The sequence below is a fragment of the Pararge aegeria genome, chromosome 12 (assembly GCF_905163445.1).
Source record: "Pararge aegeria chromosome 12, ilParAegt1.1, whole genome shotgun sequence".
Lineage (NCBI taxonomy): Eukaryota > Metazoa > Arthropoda > Insecta > Lepidoptera > Nymphalidae > Pararge > Pararge aegeria.
This window is the reverse complement of record NC_053191.1, coordinates 10173183-10195613: the sequence shown is the minus strand read 5'-3', so window position 1 is coordinate 10195613 and position 22431 is coordinate 10173183. Positions and strand designations below refer to the sequence as shown.

The 22431-nt window shown below is 33.4% G+C and overlaps 1 protein-coding gene across 2 annotated transcripts; it reads right to left on the bottom strand.

Moving 5' to 3' along the window:
* Nucleotides 1-7506: 7506 nt before the first annotated feature.
* On the bottom strand, nucleotides 7507-21060 carry LOC120628267 (microprocessor complex subunit DGCR8). 2 transcript variants are annotated; one of them, XM_039896554.1, is made up of 13 exons: nucleotides 21036-21060; nucleotides 20779-20890; nucleotides 15916-16183; nucleotides 15403-15531; nucleotides 15162-15304; nucleotides 14554-14812; nucleotides 14016-14475; nucleotides 13708-13823; nucleotides 12859-12981; nucleotides 11517-11698; nucleotides 10969-11106; nucleotides 9753-9872; nucleotides 7507-9328 (listed from the first exon to the last, which is right to left on the bottom strand). In XM_039896554.1, exons 3-13 carry the CDS (start codon nucleotides 16169-16171, stop codon nucleotides 9047-9049), a joined length of 2208 nt encoding a protein of 735 aa, XP_039752488.1. In that variant the 5' UTR covers nucleotides 16172-16183; nucleotides 20779-20890; nucleotides 21036-21060; the 3' UTR covers nucleotides 7507-9046. The 2 variants fall into 2 exon arrangements, with proteins under 2 accessions (XP_039752488.1, XP_039752487.1); XM_039896553.1 differs by having other exon boundaries at nucleotides 14016-14812.
* Nucleotides 21061-22431: the final 1371 nt, after the last annotated feature.

Sequence of the window (22431 nt, the reverse complement as noted above, 5' to 3'; positions counted from 1 at the left end):
TTGATCCTACATACCCACCTATACGTACATAAAGTACAAATTTGAAGATTTTGTTCATAGATTCATAGATAATTAGACAATGACATATATTTTTGTTAGTGTCCTGCGTATGTACAAATTATGCACATAGATTTAAGTATGTAAGCGTATATAAAACTGCCTTGACGGTCAAGTAGCGGACATGTTTTACTACGGATCAAAAGGTATTAAGTTCAATAACCGGGTCGGCCCAAAACATTTTTAGGTTTTTCTATCAGAAATTCTCAGTAACAGCTAAGTACCATCTAAGTTACCAGAAGGTAACATAGGTTATGAAATGTGTTTAATTTTTTTTTATATTAGTTTGTATTACTATTTAAGATCCACTAAATATTTCGTATTTCAAATCGACGAAATATTTTAGAATGTACATAATAAATAATAAGTTATCGGTACAGCGCTTTTAGGAGATTAAGTTTGGGATGTATTTATAAATAAAAAAGATCATTGTAAATATACCTACAAGTCGTTTATTTAGTTCATATAATTTTTTCGATAAACCACAATATAATAAGTGACAAAGTTCAATAGGATTATTAGTTCATAATGTATAGCATGATTATAATTAAACTATAGTACGTTTACAATTAATTAAAACCACACCATTTTGCTACATAGACAAGTGCCCGTTACATATCTAATATGCAACGTGCACTCGTCAGTCGTACTTAAGAAAAGTGCAATGAATCAGTTACGGGCAGCGAACGAAAAAACATAGACATAACTACTCAAAATGGCCCCTAATATTGCCTCGGTGGGAGAGCTTAAGCGTGCCCCGCCATGCATCTAGTTCGCTAGTCAGTAATGCTGAAAGATTAATCCAAGCACGCCGGTCGGTCAAGCACGGCTGGTCCTGTGCGACATGACATACAGTAGAACTAAGCATGTATATTGCGATTCAATTCATGCTGCGTGCACAAATAAGACTGATAGGTACCCATTTCGAATGACAATTTGTTGAGTTTCTCTATGTGTTTTCGCTGATTACGGGCCCGTCAGCAAAATGAGTTACATTGTCTACTTAGGATGTTTTTTCGTATCGTTATTATAGCTGTGGCGGCTTTTAATTTACCTATCTTGATCAACGTATTTTTATTACAAGCAAGGTTAGTCATACTACTATTAATTTTCCGAAATTTAACCTAGTTATTGCAATTATCGTAAGGAGTGCACTCTTCCGTAGTACTTTTTAAAAATATATTATATAATTTATTACTCCTAAAAGGCCAGAAGCGGAGATATTAGCCGGGGTTAATATCACTAGCACGTGACAGTTCTATATACCACTACCATTCAGCCCATGACTGCTATCCTACCTAGTACGTGATGATGCACTACTAAATTTGATATGCAAATTTAAAATGAATAGACTAAGGATGATGATGATAAACCAGTTTAATTATCCAATAGTAAAATATCCAATCCCTCTACCGGCCCACTACAGTAGCCTAAGTAGATTTGCTCGCTCATAATATAGGGGTCGTTTTCACATATCGAACTTCGGTGTCGTCAAAAAACGTTTCACGAACGTGTGATGACCAACAAAGTTAGGCGTCATCTAGAGTTACGACACCGTTTCGGCGGGCCGTAACATTTAGGGGACGAGTCCTTCACAGATGAAAAAAATATTAATTCGGTTTTTTTTTAATAACAAAGTGATGCCGACCATTGGACCACTGACTATCACCGCTATATAGAATAGTAATGGAACACAGACCTAAATTCTGGCATTTTAAAAACATCGTTTACAATTACATATAGTACATAGCGCATTATAATATAGGCATGCCAATCGGAGGCGGGAGATTTTGTATGGTACGTTCCTCACGGAATAACCCCGACATAATGCCTTTACCTGAATTTATGCATAGACCTTGCCTCTATTCAGTAACTTTTCTAGCAGTTGATACCGGCTATTTTCGTAATTTAACATTTGCGATGAGTATACTGGTCTACAAAGACCGTGTCGACTACTTCGATTTGACTGAAATTATAGTATTCAAATGTGAGCTTTATATCATGTGACTAATCAAGTTTATGACGCATAGTCAACTCCAAATTATAGCCACATATTATAAAGCTCACATTCCGATTAATTTCAATTAAGTCGATATGTTGTCCGAAGGCCATATAACTGCCGCTATTAAATTATGAGTTTGTATGAAAACGACCAGTTATCAACTTTTTGGAAAGTTACTAAATCTGGCAACGGGAATTTGCCTACCGTGAAGTACTACAATTTTTTTTTATCTATAACTACGTTCCGTGCAAATAATGAATAGTATTTGAAATGAAAAATGAAAAAAAAATGAAAAAATTTTTTTTATTCAAAAAATACGTTTTACATTTAACATTTATCCGTTGTTGGGACATCCTTTTAAGTAATTATTTTACTTGTGCCAGGGTGTCCCGCCTTCCGTAAAATGTATATAATATGTATTATCTGTGTATATATTCTTATATATATAAAATCAAATCAATAACCGGGAGAGAGTGTGTGTGTTTCTGTGTGTGTGTGTGTGTGTGTGTGTGTGTGTGTGTGAGTGTTTGTGTGTGTGTGTGTGTGTGTGTGTGTGTGTGTGTGTGAGTGTTTGTGTTGCGATTGGGATTTTACTTGTTTGCTTCGAGTAATGCCTCAGTGTCTTCATATGTTAGTTTTCCAAGCCACTCAGTTAGAGTCTTTTTAAGCTGGTAAGTATTAAGTGAGTGTATATTTAATAAACTGTTTACCTTCTTGTAGATATAAGTCGATTGTCTAGTATATTGTTTTTTAGCAAATGTAGTTTTTACAATATTTGAACCTGTTCTAATGTTTATTCTTCTTTTCGTCTTTGTGTTTATGTCTATGGTTACTGTTTTATGCCTCCTTAATAATAGTTGTAATATATATAGCTTTCTCACACTCAACAAGTTATCTATGGAGTATAGCTCAATTGTGGGGAATCGATATGGTTTGCAGTACATTACTTTTAACAAGGCGCGATGACTACGTTCTAATTCAAGGAATTTAATTTTTGATGCTCCTCCCCATATTGGAACGCAGTAAGACAGTATGGATTTAGCAAGAGCTGTATAGACTTGTTTAACAACTTTATTTGTTGCAACATGTCTTAAGATTTTAAAGATCCAAATTAATTTTCTAATTCTGCTAGATATTAATTCAAGATGGGAATGCCAGGATAATCTTTGGTCAATAATTATGCCTAAGTATTTGGTTGAGTTTATTTTATCAATGGTAGGAGTATTTAGCATAAAAATACGCGAATTATTTTTTACGGTATATATAACATATATGTTGGTTTATAAAATATTGGACCTAACCTGTAAACCCTGAGAATAACCGGGCTCGACTGAGCATCCAGTCGTAGGTAGTTAAATCATGCTTAGCCTTGGAGTGCCGGAGGACTGCAACTGGAAGGGTGTTTATAGTCTAGCAGTAAATTTCCGAGCAAGGGAGGAATACGACCAACGGCATAAAAAAATCATATATCAATCTTCTTAACTTACTATAAGCGTAAGAGTAAATATATAGTTTTCAAAGGTTATAATGTAAAATGACCTGAAATGTGAACCCTGCTCACTAACGGGATCGACTAAGATCCTCCCTCAGTCGTAGATTGTTAAACCGCGCTTACACTTGGAGTGACAGAGACCTAAAAATAGCTATAAAGAGTCCAAGCGAGGGAATACGACCGATGCAATTTAAAACCCCATTTATTATCTGCACGGAATAATTTCTTAGATTAGGAGTAAATATAGAAAATAGTTAATAATATGATTTAGGTAGACGAAAATTTCATTTGGAATAGTTATTTAAACAAGTAACTGTTATACAGTTAATGTTATAAGGCCCAAGAATTTCGTGTGCTAGAACGTTCGACATTCAGGTCGTACCATCCAGTGTTTTAGAGGTAAATAAGAAAGGTAATAGGCGTTTTTTTGCTTTATGACTTTAACGCGGGTGATTAAAGGACGCACTACAACTATTATTGCCAATAAAAATTTTGACTAATCGACAAGGACATTAATATTAACAATTTTAGATAAGGCAGTAGTTTTTGAGAGTTCGATAATGACTTATAATATTACTCCAAGTAGTTAAAAGTTCTAAATCTATGCATTAATTTAATACAAATTCTTGAGTAAATTCTAAAGTGAAGCCTTTTGAAAAAAACTGTGGCAACTTTGATGTACACAAATTCTAAACGAAATAAACAGACACGTCAACATGAGTCGATCGGATGAACCGGTTGTTCTGTGTGCCGGCGTGCTAAATACTGATGGTTCCTAGCGATGAGAATAGACTGGCTTATATGTTTATATTTAGTAAATTTTGTCAATTTTGTTGCACACAAATTAAATTTGGAGGTTTAAAAGTAGTGCTGCCTATGTCTGCCAATGGTGGTCTTAGAAAAGGATAGCACTATTACAAGATATGTCAATATTGTTTTCAAATTAATTTTTAACAGAATTAGCACCACTGTATATTTTATCTAAAATCTAGTGATGATGTGATATTTTTCGGTAGGGTAGTTCGGTAGGATAGATTAATTATGGTAGTTTAAATATGGCTTTATTCGGGCCGGAAAAATCCCAGATGTATTAACTAATTTCGTAATAGATAAATTCCTGCTTACAAATTGCTAACTTTGTGCCAAAATGGTAATTCATTTAATTCAAGCAGGCTTACTCTATAAGCACTTCTGAAACGACGTCTGTTAGTTTGTAGCGACTCTACCACCGGTTCGGAATGCAAATTTTATCGAGAAGAAGCCGGCAAGTAACCCAGCAATGTTATAATAGCATTTTGATAATTAATTTATTTATAACAACCAAATTTTACAATGACCTTGGACCGATGAATTAATTCGGAAGGAGTCTGCCCATAAACAAACTCCTCGATAACAGCAGTAGGTACTCTTAAGGGCGCGGTGCTACACACGACATGATTTTCGGTCATTTCTGAACGAGTGGCCATTATATAAGGTATAAGACAGACTATTATATAAAATACAAAAATCAGGTTAAGCCCTTTTTTGTATAGCCGGTCCAGGGCCGCTATGGGGCACTGAGAAAGTTTGTTTTCTTAGTCCGTTACCTTAAACTTTTATTTAAATAAATTTTGTTTAGAATTTGTGTACAATCAAATAAACACCTTGATGATTGCCATTGACTTATAACTAGAACATTTATACATTCACCACAAAAAATATCAATTTATAATTTTTAACCACTGTTTTAAATATTCAAAGATAAGAGGGGGCACATAATAACTTTTTTTAGGGTCACATTTGAAATATCACAAAAATTTGGCCACTAGTTACAATTAATTCTACGATATTTTCTTATTACGATCAATTTATTACAAGAAGAATTTATGATATGACGGTCGACAATTACAAGCACGGTTCACAATCTTTTACAGTAGTTCGAATTATTTAATGATGTCATGACTATTCTTAAAATAAAGAACACAATAAACTACAAACTACATAAACGAAAATAAAAAAAAATACAGAAAAACTTTAAGGGTTTATATTTTCGAGCTTGCACAATTCGGGAAGAACCGGGCTAACGCAAAATTAGCGAAAAAGACACTTTAAATAAATATTTGATTGAAAACAAAGTTCGAAAATGTTTAAAAGAAACGTAAGTAAAATGTAGGTTAGTAAAATATAGTTATAATGTATATAGGTGCATCAGAATCTACGCTAGTGCATTAGGATAAATAAACAAATAAATAAATAAATAGCATATCTATGTTATTTTTAAAGCACTATTATGTAGCCAATCCACATCTGCAGGTGTCTTCATTTTATTAATTCAGAACCTGGTAAATTTATAGTCCTATACTCAGCCATGCATTTTACGTCAATTCATAATTCATGCGTCAAAATATATATGTCACACAATATATGTGTGTGTGTGAGGGCGTGTTTTTTCTGATAGTCTCATACCGCGTAACTTACACTTTTATATACCGAGTAAGTACACTTGCTTATTAGATAGCAAGGTAAAAAGGAAATTATACTATGTAAAAAAATATATTCAATGCCTAAATTATTTTAAGCATTGAATATATTTTTTTACTACAATTTCAGGCTACAATGAAATTAAAAATCAATGAAATTAGTAGTAAATAAGATTAAATTTTTTTCCGATACGCACTGCGGAGGTTGTGTGAACCAATGCCGTAAGAAAACATTCTATATCGACAAATAAGTAAAATTTAACCTTTGACTTATTAAAAAAAAAAAAAACTATCCTAAGTAAATATTTAGGATAGTTTTTTTCACAAAATTACTTACGCGGTGTGGTTTTGGAATCATTGTCATTATGTATTTAGCACAATGTTAGTTACGTGGTCTTGTCCTATCAACAAAGAACAGCAGCCCAAAAGTGGTGTCCAAGAATATTGGTAAAAAGGATAACCCATTAAAATTATTATTTTGGATAAACTAGCATAAATACTATAATACTATAATATCCTTGATTCAATTATATTATACTAAATTCGTAGCAACAAATAAAAAATGGAAAATTAAACGGAAAATGGAACAAATGTGCAAAATTGGGCCTTGTCACATTATAATATATTCACAGAATATAAAAATAAATCTTACTTTATTACCTACTTGGGGCGTACTTAAAGTTTTTGGAACTATAAGTCTCTGGAAAAAGCAAACTGCAAAACATTTTGCACGTGAATCTGAAAGCTGCGAAGCTTCGCACTTGATGGACATGGTTTAAAAAGTACTTGGCTTCTTTGGCTGTCTTTGAACCGGAAAGAAAAAGCCTGTCCGCAGAATAGGCGTTTACATTTGCAGACTTGCTGACGAAAGTACCTAATTATGAAAATTCGGAGCATCGGCAAGACAGTGGTTCCTTCTTTTTACAGGAAATCAGAACCTAACATTTTCGCTTGAGAACCAAAGAGCAAAGACTAAATATTGGCCACAATTCCTTGTCTAGAGAAAAGAACTGTCAAAAGCGTAGACCCAGCCATGACCAAGATAACGCGTCCACACGAAAACTGATGACACATCCGCCATACAAGTCGGACCTCGCATCTTGAGACTTATTTCCGAAAATGTTAAGCTTACATTTCATTGAATGCGTTCCCCAAAGACATTTAATAGGAATAAAATGTAAAAAAAGAAATCCACAACGTCACACAATGTTCTAAGATATGCAAAAAACCTTCGAAAAAACAATAAAATCTTATTTATTGAAATCCAGAAACTTTTAGTATGACTGTATCCTGATTTAAATTTTAATTATACTTATATCTATGTTAAAACACTTCGCCAAATGTAAGTATTGAGCATAAAGTATTTCAATTATAATTATTTAGGACGCTGACTATCTTTTATTCTAAAAGACTTAATAATAAAAAAGTTATAGGTGTAATTAAATAATAAAATTAAATATATTATTTAATTACACCTTTATCAGTTACACCAAAATCACAACATGATAAGCATATAATTTTAATATGGAATAATTGTAAATATTATGATAAAACCCGACAACACTAATCTAAACAAAGCTAATGGGTTATTTGTATACAAACTCTTTAAGTTATTGAAATTTAGAAGAAACCTTTGCCTCCACAGGCTATATTTATAATAAAAAAATATTATTTCTAAGCGTAAGATTTGACGATATTTGGTTTAATATATTAAAGGCGATTTATTTAAGACAATAAGTGTGGAATTCACGGCACAGCTCACTTATTTACTAAATTAATTAATTTAAAATGCTGAGCTGAAGTCTTATATAATCAGATGTGTATATATGGAAATAAGTTTTTTATTGCAGTCAACAATATATAATAAACGGATCAGTAAATTAATCACAAAACGCTTGCCTGTATTGTAACAATAAATATACGAATTATTTGTTGACATTATTAAATACGGTATGTATTTAATGATGTCTGACTTAGTTTTTAGTACCGTCCGCAATGTAAACGAAACATTTATGTTAGTTTTAATATGGATTTTTTTTAAACTGTACATAGGTGCACACTAAACAAAATTTACTGCGATCAAGGCCTTCCGCTCAGCAATTTAACTAGTAATGTGGCCTTGATGATTCAATAAATGTATGCGTTTCAGATAGATTAATTATTGACAATACCAACCCTTCATCGATCAGTCCGAATTTGGCTCGATGGATTTCCATCCTTATATTTCAAAAAAACTATAACATACGGAAACAGTTGATAAAATTCTCATGAAACCTCATTTATTAAATACCTGACTCCCATATAGGCTATAGCCTAAACAATTTGGGACATGTGTATGACAAAAATATGGTTCATATACCTCAACAATGTAAAGCGCGGGAGTACGAGCATTGCTTGTACATTTAAAGCTCAATTTCAATACGTTTTTCATTTCTGTATAATATTTTAAGTATTTAAAATTCGAAAAATACATATTATAAAATATTTTTCACTTATAATCTCAATATATCTTGACTGTTATGAATGGTATTCTGACAGCAATTAAATTATTTGAAACGCACTTACATTCATATATTCGCAGCTAGACTACGATCAGATGATACAGCGCTTGTTGCAGGTACACGGGTCTGTAAATTTCTGGAGTAGCTGGTCACTAGCGTGGCCATCAGACAATAAATATGTTTTGAAGATTGTGGCACAAAATCTGATCCATCTATGTGGCCCAAAGCTGGCTGTTATTTAGCCCAAAATATAACCCTCGCAATCCAGAGGTAATTTATGCCAGCGTTTTGGGCATCTTGCCTTTGTATGGCCCTTTGGATTGTGTGTATTTACTGTAAGGAAGGGTCACAAATGCCTGTCCGTGTACACTGAATTCCCTAATCTGAGGTCACATTTGCACATGGTGGATGTGCAATCGTCTCGGAGAGCCGACTTCAGCCCGGCCAAACAAAATAGACGCGCGATATGAAGACGCGTGACAAACGCAGTAACATCTTAATTTAGCTGTAATGATCGAAGTTAAAATGCTAAAATTTAGAGATCAACGTTGTTCAAATTAGACCCAGAGTGTGTTGGAAGATCTTCTGTCAGCAATAAGGTTCCGATGGGAACAACCGACTCGTCCCTCTCCCGCAACTTCAACATCTCATTGCGCAGTTTGTCTAGCACGGCATAATTGGGCTCGTTGTGACGAGCTTTGTCTTGGAGAAGGGTTATTTGTTGTTCTTCCAACTTCTTCTCTTTGCAACTTTTAACAGATTTTGAGCCGTACAAACGTAGCAAGGAGCCCCAAGAACGGACGTGCGGATGCAACGCCTGCGAATGAGAAATTTCGCTAATCAACTCAGCTCCGAAGCATTCGTGTTGTGAAGGAACAAACACAATATATATTAATTTTCATAGAATATTAAGTACTATCAGCCTACCAGCGCTGACGTTAGACACACTCGGCGTCCAGTGGCTTCCGCTCAACACAAAAATTGTATTTCGGGAAGTGTTCTAATACAACCATCGTCTTTCTACAATCGAACAAGGCAAGGCTACGTGTTCTGAAAACCACTAGAAACTATTTATATCCTCGTATCTAATACACGCGACAAACATATAAAATGCCTTTCCAGCAGGCTATATGTGGTAGGGAAATCAAGAGTATATAAATATCTTCGTTTTATACATTTTTCTCATCTTATTTCATAGAAATAAGAAAAAAAAAGCCAAGCAATATGAAATATGAAGGTACCTGCAATATTGACTGCGAAGCGCGCTGCTTGGCTGTCTTCTTGTTCTTACAGACGACGGTAGCACTATGTTTGCCCACCTTCATAGTCAGCTCGACCTCCTGGCAAGCTGTCTTTTTCATCTATTTTAGAACAAAAAAATTACTAAAACTACTGACTTTGTTAAGCAACTTAGAAGCAAGTATGTTATAAACATTATCCACGATATTTTTAAGTCGGTGCCAAGTAAAATTTAAAAAAAAATATCTGATTAAAGTACCTAGTAATTTTCTACATTTTACTTGGCGCCAACTTAATAATGTTGTAGAAAATATTTATTTCTTGCTTTTTTGATCAAAAAAATAAAATAAAATAAGATACAACCGAATTGAGAATTTTTACAGACTTCAATAGTATTCGGTAAAAAATGTGTCATTATAATATGAATTGAAGGACGCCACTGCTGAACATAGTCTTATGTAGTACAGTAATTACGATCAAACCTTCGTTATTTTACGAAAGCTGAAAGGTTATCTGAGCAAGACGATGAGTCAAACAAAGGTGAGTCAAGGTGAGGTGAGTCAAAAGTAACAAAGTTGTATAACATCGCACCTGAAATACGTTAAGGAAAAAAGCTGTTTTTGTATACACATTGGGCATTAATACAGCTGCAACCAGGCAAACGGTGATATAAACGATAATAAATTGTAATTATACTTAGTTTTAGTATAAAACCTTATTATGTATATAACTCTGGGAATTATTACTAATTCATGCAGTTTATAAAATAAAGTTTTGATAAAGTGTTATCATGGGTCGTAGCGATTCCACGGTCTTGTGCCGCGGGACTACCTAATGTGGTGTCAATTAACGTTGCGTTTTGAGGTACGAGATCGCCATTCCAGCACCTTGGGAAACGAGCGTTTGTTCCCCGACCTATGTGCCCAGCCCATTATCACTTAAGCTTCGCGATTTGTTGAACTGTATCGTTACTCATTACTACGGTTCTCTTTTTTCGGATTTGAACACACAGAGGAACTCGGAGCATCGATCTCTCCATCGCTCGCCGAATGAGCCTGAGGCCGTATGAATGATGTTTCGGAACCATAACACATCACCAGCAACAGACAATGTTCGTAAAATTTGGAGGTTTTTGTTTTATTTTGGAGGAATTTTAGGCTTCCGTTCAGCAGTAAACTATTAGAAGGCTAGTAGAAGTAATGAGTCATTGAGCCTCACCTCAGTATGAATATGGCGATCGCTGGCACCGAAGTTCCTCAGCAGGCAAGTACGCAGGATTGCGTGCGGGGATGGTTCACAAGTGGCCGCGCAGAACTCAGCTATGCGGGGGTCTTCGATACCGATGTAGTCAAAAAACTGTAAAATTATACCAAAAATATTCCATACAATTATATGAGTTTTAATTAAGTGACACTGTAGGATGCCATACAATAAATTAACACATAATTTGATCCATGAGTGAATCTGTCATTGTATGCAATAAAGTATAGATAAAAGATCAAAAATAGCGATAATCAAATAATAATGTGCTTCCATTCTTCTTCGCAATCGATCCTAATAATGTTAAAATCGTTTCCAGAATTAAAAAACACGGTATATACTTTGATCATACCTCGACAGAGTGGAACGCGTGCCTTCGTGACTACTTTCCAAGCGTACAGCAGGAAAAGGCAGTCCTCATTTTAGTTAATAAATTTAATTGTCTAATATTTGAATAAATATAGTTATGATTTTTGACTTTTGACTTTTGAGTATAAAATGCTCACGGTAAAGTCCGGCTCCGCGTCGCCAGGGGGCAAGTCCATATACTCGCGCATCTCCGGGATGAGGATGTGTATAGAGGATCGTGCGGCCGCGTACTTTGCCTGCCGCTTGCTGGATCCGTGCCCCACGCCGTATTGCATGCCGCCGATAAACACCGTCGCTTGATACGGAGTTGTTGCGTTCTCTGGAATCATCAATCAATCATCAGCCTATATCTTATTTTTCTGACCCACACTTCAACTTTAATTGTGAAAATACCGTTTTAATACAATTACGACCAAAATTGCAAAGCCCTGGATTCGTGTTCATATGCCTATGGAATGAAAATGAAATCTGAAAATACGCTTTACTGTACACCTAACAGAATGAAATTGTTTCTAAGTGAGCCTCACTGAGAAACTCAAACCGTTCTTTCTTTAGATATGGAGGAGTAGCTGGATTTAACAAAACACAGTATACGAGAGACAGAACATAAGTTTTCCTGCGAAGGCGAATTGGAAGCCACTCGAATTTGTGTAAATTGTCATATTTAGGAAAAGCAACCAAGAAAAACAAAAAAACCAACAACCAAACCAACCAACCAACCTGTATTGTGTGCTATATATGTATAAATGAAAGGAATAAATAAATGAAATGTAGAAATCTACTCTAACTGAAAACCTTGCCCATGCTTGTCATGGTTTGCCCATAATCACCAAGCTGGGCAGACGGATTCCCAATCGCAGTAAATGGTAGTATGTAGTAGAGGTTATGCTGCCCGTTCATTGTTTTAATATCTCTATCGCCTCGTACGACCCCCGGGGGCTAGAGGAATGGTGACTACTGTATTCTGATCTGCCGTCACCACACGACATTTTGTAACGCTCGCCCGGGGAAGTACTACATCCATGCTTGTTTCTGCCGCCAAGCAGCATTGCTTTGTATCGAGGGTCGTGTTTGCCACATTGTTGCCGCTAAACATCTACGCCTAAGGTTAATCGACAATGTCGCAATTTGTAGGACGTGATCCTTGTGAAGTGTCGCTTTATTGATTTGTAGACGATAGTTTTCCACTTATCATGTGCTTGGACAGTTAATCCTTACTTATACATACTCAGAAATGGTTCGTTCGTTTGTTTGTTTTTTTGGCATAGAGTTAGTTGAGAGGACGGACACTAACATAGGCTACTTTTGGTCCTGGAAAAACATCTTATTCCGAATGGTGGTTCAACGGAACATTCATATTTTCACACCAAATATCGTCATTCGTTCACTTCCGAATAAATCAACCAAACGACCTAAGCGCGGGGAACAATGCAAGGCGCAGTAAGTATCATAAAATTCCTTAAGTCTGAGATACGTTACCAAGTTGTTTGTACTCGTAGACGGGCTGTTTGTGTAGCGCACGGCAAACGTACTCGTGGAAAACTGACAGGTAGCTACCGCCATTCATGTTCATCACCCAATCGCGCTTAATTATTTTACCGCCTGTATCGGACAAATCAATGTGTCATATCATCATCGTCATCAGCATCCTTAGCCTATTAATTAATGTCGCACGGCTGGAAGCATGTTCTCGTAGAAGAGAGGGAATCGCCTCTCTCACAGATGAGGAAGTTGCCTTTGTAATAGAAGAGAGAAAGTCGCCTCTTTCATATAAGAGAGGAAGTTAGAACTTGGATCAAATTTAATCTTTTTCTAAATACTAGTCTCTTATTGAAGAATAAATCGAGTTTCTAGCAATTAATACATACAGACCTTCTACAAGCAAGGCGTGCTTTCGTAGTGAAAGTCCAGACTCACATTTATAAAAACTTATGGGGTACTTCCTGTAGACCCATAATGTTCTAAAATGTCACAAACGTACGTATAATATAACTGCTACACCCCTCACAAGATTGCTGGCCTCACCATCTTAGACTCCATCATCACTTAGATTGCTGTCAAGGTCTAACTTGTAGTGGAGAGAAAAAAGTCTGTGGCAAATAAATGAAGAGTAAAATCCGTTAACTGATGATTTCAATTATCGTGTTGAGATACTGATAAAAATTAAAGGTAGAAGATTTTTAGGTATTGGCTGGTAGCGATACAAAGTTTAGCCCCAACCCAAGTATCAGACCTGTTACCTAATGATCCTTTGTCAATAATACTCACAAAACACTAAACCATAACTAAATAATAGCTTTTATCCATTTAATACATAATAAACATTACCAGTGTCTGGTCCAGAAAATTGTACGGGTATTGTGATAAGTTTCGTTCCCTCAGGCATTGTCGGGTATTGGAGTGTTTTCTTTGCTTTTGCATATTTGCGCCGATCAGCCCAACGACTGAAATTTTAATGATAATTATTGAAAATTAAAATGTGCACAAATGAATGTCTCATATTAATAAATTTCAATGTTCAGAGGTTTATTACTTTTAAATACAAGGAAATTCATAATGAAACCAACTTTTATTAGACGCTGGTGACATTCATATGATTGAGTATGATGATGATAAATAATAGTATAATTACTTACTTAAATTGTAAAATGTTTACTGTCTTAAATATAAAAAGCTTTTTGCAGTAATCGTTAAACTGCTCCGGTGTCAGATTCTGTGTTTTCCAACTATTGTTTATAGACTCTACACGAGGTGCCGGTATTATTTCTCCGTTAGGCAAAATCACAGGTTGTCTGTTTGCAGGTATATCATTAACTGAAGCATCGTCACATTCTTGTGCATTTTTCTTAAATTCTTCATTATTAGCTTGTGCGTCCATTGTTACATCTTCAGTAGTTTTACCAACCACATCATAGCAATCAACAGTATTCAAATCACTCCCCTCTTTTGTTTCTGAAGTAATTGTGATATTACTGTGAATTATTATGTCATTGGCAAAATCCAATTCAACCGGTACCTTGTTATTCACACTTTTTTCCTTATCATTTACAGTACTTGAGATATTCTTTACTTCTGTCATCACTTTTTCTCCATTTTCTAAAACATTATCGTTTACTTCAGTTAAAACATTTTCTCCCTTTGACTTTTCAAAAATTTTCCCATTCTCTAAATTACCGTTATTAGGCCTGCTGAAATTCTTAAACGGGCATTTATTTTGATTATTTGCACTTGTGTTATTCTTATGATTTCTATCATATGGGGAAAAATGTTTTTTGTTCTGTTTATTACTTTTCATATTTTCATTATTCGCTTTTTGTGACAGATTTTTAATCTTTACTTCCACTTTGCGGTCAATTTCATTTTGTTTTTCGTCCTCTTCTAACGCTCGTCTATACGCCAAGCAGGGAATCGCGCTAATAGGAATATCGTGTCTCTAAAATACATTTAAATTATTTGAGCTAAAAACGGTTTTTAGGTTTTTAAATTTATTTATATTGTATTTATTTTATATGTGGGATTGCAGCCAACTTGTAGTGAAATAGAAAAAAAATAATTATTTAGGTCTTTACTTTACTCACAATTATTCTTTATAATATAGTTAATCACAGAAAAGTAAAAAAAAATAATCTTACTATCTCACTTACTTACTTGTAAGCCTGTTATTAATGTTAAATACATGCATATGTATAGTTTAGAATTCAATTTTTATTAGCTTGCTGGTGGTGAAACGTACAATGTAAGTTAAAGTTTCTTATAAATATAAAATTATATTCGTAACTCACCCTGATGTTACCCTTTCCAAGAAAGTAAGGTTTTGAAAGCGTACATACTCGTGTACTCTTGTGAACGTATATGGGCATACCACTGTGATGCCTCAGTGCAAGCCAGTCTAAAGGAAGAACTTCAAATTGATTAACACCCTTTTCTGTAATGGAATAATTTGAAAATAGTATTCATTAATAATAAACTTGACATCAATTTCACTTACAAGACATTATACATTTTGTACTCTCGTATTTTTACCTTCAAGAACAATTTTTGTACGCGTGATGTACGGTTTTTCTTTTGGTTTCGGTCCTACTTTGAAGCCTTCTGGTAAATCTTCCTCTAACATTTTTTCAATCTCTTCCTCAGGCAAACCTTCTGATTTAGCTATAAATGTATTTACACTATAATCAACTAAGTATTGTATAAATAATCTATAATATGGAAACATTCAAAGTTATATTTAATCTATATATATAAAAGAGAAAGTGTGTGGGTATGTTCCGTATAGGCTCCGAAACGGCTGGACCGATTTCAATGAAACTTTCAGGGAATCTCCGGATTGACCTGGCGAGTAACCCTGTAAAATTTGGTGACGATCGGAGCACTCCTATTTTTGAACTGTCAAACTGTAAAATACAGCTTTTATTAAAAATTTAATGATGTAAGTTTATTGTTTAAATAGGGACAGGGAGGGAAGGGACATTTCCTAAAATCCATTCAAAGAAATTGAATAATTCAATTTAAAAAAATAATTGTGTAAATAAATACCGTCAGAACTATCGGAATCGTCCGCATTGCTGTCTTCCTCATTAGACTTCACCTCATCTAAAACTTTGAATTCTCGAAGTTTTTGTATGTCCTCAGAGCTGACAAAGCCATTATACTCGGGGTCGTTTTTATCTTTATCCACGCCCATACCATTTTTAGCATGAAAAACTACGACATCCTTTACTGGATTGCTTCTTTTGTCATGTAGCTTTTGTTTCTTTAGAGGTGGTGCTAATGCTTCGGTTTCTTCATTCATTTTATTAATTCCCTTAAAAAATTTGGTACACAATTGGTTACATAGCTTACCATATTAAAATTAAAATTTGAATATTGGCCAACCTGATTTTGATATGTAAATTACTTAAAAAGCAAATTAGCCTATAAAATCAATTATGCTATGTTTTCTATATGAAAAACTTTTAGCTAAAGAGTGAAAAAAATATGTGTTCATTCATTACAATTAACAAAAGAATAACTAGATTTATAATGATGGTGGTGATACTACAGGCATTAGTGCCGATTCTGTTTTACACAAATCTCTAAAGAAAACTAAATTGACAGGCTTTAACGTAGTTCTGTACTTTCACAATTGTTTCACATGGAAAAGTCTAGCACTTTTTCTACATTCAAAAGTTTAGTTTACATTAGACATTTATGCACAACATTCATATACAAAGTGTGACAGAATTACTAAATAATATAAAAGGATGCATAAGTATATTTCATAAAGAATCTTCCTGTAAAATATTAAATCAAAAGAAGCATATTTATTTTTCCATACAAACAAATTCAAAACATTGTAAGTGTTTACTTATGACAACCCTATTGAAGATAAAGGGCAGACACGCTCATAGCACGCAGGAACCTACGCTACGCAACGCGTACCTAAGTAAGTAATAGGAGTCACATAATTTTAATTTTGCATGTGATTTTAGGGCTGTATCTGATTTCTTTCAGTAAAAACTGTGGCAGTGGCTAACTATTAGGTTTTCGGTTACACAGATAAGTTACCGTTCGTATTTTCGTCGTTCGTTCGTAAAACGTATCGTACGCCAGTTGAGAGAACATACCCTGTAGAGTGGTAAAAGTAAAGATTGCCTGGTTTTTCCCTCTAACTCTAACTTATAAATAACAGATGAGGGTATACATTTCTAATACTGATCTTAGACTATAAATATTAGAATTTAGACCTGTCAATTTAGGTTTATTATGCACAAAATAATTGGCACCATTAACATATCAGTTGTGAGATTTATATCAGTTGTGAAGAATTATGAGAAATACTTTCGAAGCATATAACTACTATTTACTAGGAGTTTACCTACTTGAAGCTTAGATATCTACAAGAAACAAAAATCATTATCAAATGTGTATAATCAAATTAGAGCAAAATATGCCAGAATAAAAGAGATAAGTACCTACTTTAATAATTTTAAAATGTAGCTATATTCTATTCATCTGAGTGAATAATATTATAATCTATATCATCTAATCATCTATTATATTCAGAATTCAATAAACTTTGGATGAAGAATATAATCTATAATGAATACATACCAGTAGGACAAAGAGGTAAAATATATAATCTCTTTTACTTAGTTATCTATGTACTTAATTATGTTATTAGAAAACTTTCATACAAATTAATTAAAACATAACAATTATAATCATGTATTTGTCAGAATGTTCATACATATTGAATGTTCACACATATTTATAAGTTGTTAAATACAATGTTGCTATTTAATTGGCTTTTAACTAAAATAGTGTGCCAATCCCTACTAATATTATAAATGTCAATGTAAGTATGTTTGTTAGCTTTCATGCAAAAACTACTTAACCAATCCTCATGAAACTTTGTACACATATTCTTGGAAGTGTTAGAAGTAATATAGGATACTTCTTATCTCAACATTAAGTTTGGTTCCTTTGGGAGAGGGGATGGACGATTTTACACCATACTCCAACAAATTATAACCGATTTAAATAATTATTTTTGTACTATTGAGGTTATATTATTTGTTTAATTTTGCCCAATTATTAATTTTTTGTAGATCTGAATGTGGTTGGAGATAGAGGGCAGAACTCCTCAGCGGACAGCTGCAAACCCCCTTATTTATGGCTTAGCTATACTGAATACTTTAAATTTTTTTAGAACTACAACTAAATTGAACGCCACATCAAAAAACAAAATCAAACGCAGGCGAAGTCGCGGGCAACCGCTAGTATAATATAAGAGGTGTACAATATTTTTTTATTGTTTGTTATTTAACAACCTATGGGTAGTATCCTCAACCATAAATTTTGGCACATATTATACAGCTTGTCTACAGTTGAAAAGTACATGGATGCATAGGATATTTATATTGCAGAAAACTATTTTATGAAACCGAAAAAAACGCGATGGAATTAGCAGGCAACAGCTATTAATTAATAGAATTCAAACATTACAAAATACGTCGAAATATTCCTAAAGCGAAATCCAAATTTGAATACATAATAAATGAAACAAAATTAAATTGTAAAATTAAAGAATTATGAAATATTTTTCTTAATATTAAATCTATACTAATATATATATTTTTTATAACAATACCTATTTACTGTTATAAAAGTTTAGAAAATATAAATTACATAAATAATTTCTTACAAATATTACCATCATATTTAAAACTTGTGGTGTTGGTACAGTTCACACAATCTTAGTTGGCAGGCTAAACTGCCAATGCCAAGATGTTCACATATATTATGTAGAAATTTCACCTCTTGACTATTATATAATACTTTACTTTTCGTAAGTACTTATTTATATAAGTCTTAAGTGAAAAAAATAATTTGAATCCTAAAACTGTATTTTGCAGACACTCATGGTGATGACTTACTTCAGTTCAACCAACTTGTACATGTTATAGGTTATTCCTTAATTCCTTAAGCGTTAGTCATTTGTTTGCAAACAATTTGAGAAGTCAGTAAAGCAAATTTACCGTGATAATACAGTCCATAACAATATTGAATTTATGCCAAACAGTATGAGGTAAACCTTATGATAGGTTTTAAATGAATTTTTATACAGATACTAAATAAAAGCTAGGAGGAAAAGGTATACAAAACCAATGCAGAAATACATATCACATACAGAATTCTTAGGTTCTTGATAATATTGTTAACACAATAATTCTCACAAACATTTATACTCACATGCAAGCATGTTTAAATGTTATTTCAAATTAATAAGTTAGTTTATCTCATTTCTGTTATAAAAAATCTATAAATAAAAATTATTTGATTTTTCCTAAACAATTTGTTACTCTTTATGGGTTGTTTAGTGCCCCTTTTCCAACCAGCATGGTATAACAATTTGTATATATTTAAGTTTTCATAGATAGACAGATGCAAGTTTGGATTATTTATATATAATGTATATTGTTGACAAACATAGGGTTTTAAGTCTAAATTATAAGTTAAAACACTTTTTTCTCTTATTGCTGACATAATATATACATATTATGTATGCAATAAGAGCAATTCAAAGTTGATCTTTTCTGTGGAGCTATCATCATCATCAAGTTTTTTAATCTAAATTATAAGTCAAACAATATTTTTTTAGTATATACTAGTGCTACAGTCCAGCAAATCCCTGGGACTTGCGTGATGTTGTGAGCCACAGTGAGAACTGTAGTAATTGTATGTTAGGATGAGTAGTTTTTGGAGGGCCCTCTATAACCCACAATGAAGCCAAAAATATTTTTTTTTTCTTTTTGTCCGTTTCTTGGACACCATACATTTTTTTATGCCCATGTGTGTGTAAGTACATCATAAGTATGACCTTAATCATACACCTAGGTTGCAAGTCTCTAGAATGTGATTGGAGCGTCTCCCTCTACCATGGAATTATACCACTATAAGCAAGGGAATCCTTAACCCTTAGTATTGAAAACATAAAATAGCAAATTGTCAAAAAATGTTTATTTTGCTCTATTCTCATTGAAGTTCTTCACATTCATCAGTTAAAGTAAGTATAAGGACTTTTTTTTGAATAATGCATATAGCAACAATGGATAGATTTGTTGAAGAAAGGTTTGTTATTTAAGTATTCTTAATTCCTGTGTTTTAGAATTATAACCCTATTAAAGGTAAGGCAAGTTTTAACATAACATCTATGGTATTTAAAAATAACACTATTTCATACATTATTAGAAAGCACCTGCTGTGCTATACAATTTATTTTTATTATTCACTCCTTAGATATTAATGTGTAAAAAGAGAAGAGTAGCAGCACTGTGCTTTAAAAATCTTGGTATTAATTTTTGATTATGAACTCCATAGCTTTGTATATCAAGCTTCTTGTCAAACAGACTAGTATTTCACACTTATTTTCTATTTCATAGCAGATACAGAATAATTTCGTAATAATAAATATATTACATTATAAGTTAATTAAACTAGAAGACGAAAGATCATCCACAAATAACGATAGCATAAAAATCCAAAGAAAATAAACATTTGGACTTTTTCCATCGTCAGCTGCAGACTTTCGTTGTTTCACTCGAAAAATAGCAATCATATAATAATAGCGATGAAAAATACGGAATTGAGAGAGATCTTCTCTGAAGGCATTACAAAGTTAAATCTCTAACAAAACCGCCATTTCAAGAAACATCGTCCACACTGGCTGCGTGCAGGTATCTGATAAAGTAGTACCCTGAAAGAATTTTACGTCATAAACATGCAAAGTGGTCCAACAGTAGCAATATTTGTGCCACCATGTTTAATTTTTTGTTTAATTTTAAATTAAATGTATAAAAATATTCGCATTGTAAGACCACTTTGCAAAGAAGACAAAGTACAATAATAAGTTCTCACCTATTTCAAGCTGCCTTGATCGCCTGGATGGAGCAAGCGCGCTTAGCTTAACAAGCGCGTCTATTCCGCAATCGATTGGTTCACGGACCAATCGCCAATGGACATAGACCTACTTAAAGGTTAAACATAATTTTCAATAAAAAAATTAAAACACATAATGAAAAACATATTTTTCATACAAATTTTAAAATGTAAAAGAAAAAGAAATTGAGATATAAATAGATTATGTTACTTAAAACTAAATTTAATCTACCTACCTTTCTGTAACCCAATAGAAATACAGATGAGGATGACAGAATTTCTGTTTTTTTTATCTTTAAATTCTTTCCTGTAGGGAAACAGCAAAGGTTTATCAACGTACAGCCATATCTTCAGTGTACGGTATTTCTGAGTTCTGACACAGATTTCTTATGTCAACTATAATCATCATCTCCCAACGGGACAGTTTGCACATTATCACTACGCTGGGAAGACGGGTTGGTTATGGCAGTAGATGGTAGTTGTAGTACTGAGGACGCTGCTGTCCGTTCTCAGTAATAAACTATAGTCGCTTCTTACGACACTTGCGGGAAGAGGTGCGATGGTGACAACTGTATTCTGATCTGCCGTCACCGCACGGCATAATGCACCTATTACTAAAATGATTTATTTCAATAATTAGTTAAATTCTGTTGGAAACTTAGAAAAGTTGCCTTGAAAGTATAGGTTTTAAATTTTGTAACGCTAATTCCCAACAGACATGCAGTTCCTATGACTTCATCTGGGTTAGAAGCTGAGGATACATAGCTCGGGACATAAATGATGGTTTGGTAGCAATCATTGCATTGATTTAATATGTAGTAATAGCAATTATTTGTTACATACGAACATACATAGATTTCGTAGTTTCTAAAGTAATTTTCTATCTATTAACGTGATAGTAAATAGCCTTGCTGCAATCTCTAGATCGCTTTGGCAATGAATTATATATTTAAAATTTTGAACCATTCATTTAATATGTTAGTATCGTATTTTAAACGCCCTGATTATCCGTTTATATTAACTTAACGGGTGATGGCGCGGTAGAACTGAAGTACTCCGTGTTGCATGTTTCAAAAGGCATCCCTAAATTATGGATGTAATGTTTATTCGGATTTATATTCTTATATAATATGAGATAAATAAAAACTTATATTATATTCATCAATTCCTTTGGGAGAGGGGATAAAAGTGTTTGACGATTTGACACCATAACTACGTCAAATATTAACCGATTTAAATAATTACTTTTGTACTGGATAGATAATACTATCAATTTAATTTTTTCGTTTAGACATGATGAACGTGATTGGAAATAGAGGACAGAACTCAGCGGATTCCAGCAAAACCCTCACTTGAAGTGTTGCCTCATTTATGTGGACTTTATTGCTAGGACTAAATAAAAAATGTTATAAATTTTCATGGTTGACCTTTAGCATACGAATCAACTAACAATGCGATTTCGATTCTTCCTAAAATAATTTTAATGAATAATTTAATTTTAATTTTAATTTGGAATTAAATGTAATTTTAATTAGTTTATTAAAGCGGTGATAGCGGATTTAGTTCGAATCCCAGCACGCCGCTCTAAATTTTCTGTAATGTGCGTTTTAAGTAATTAAAATGACACTTGCA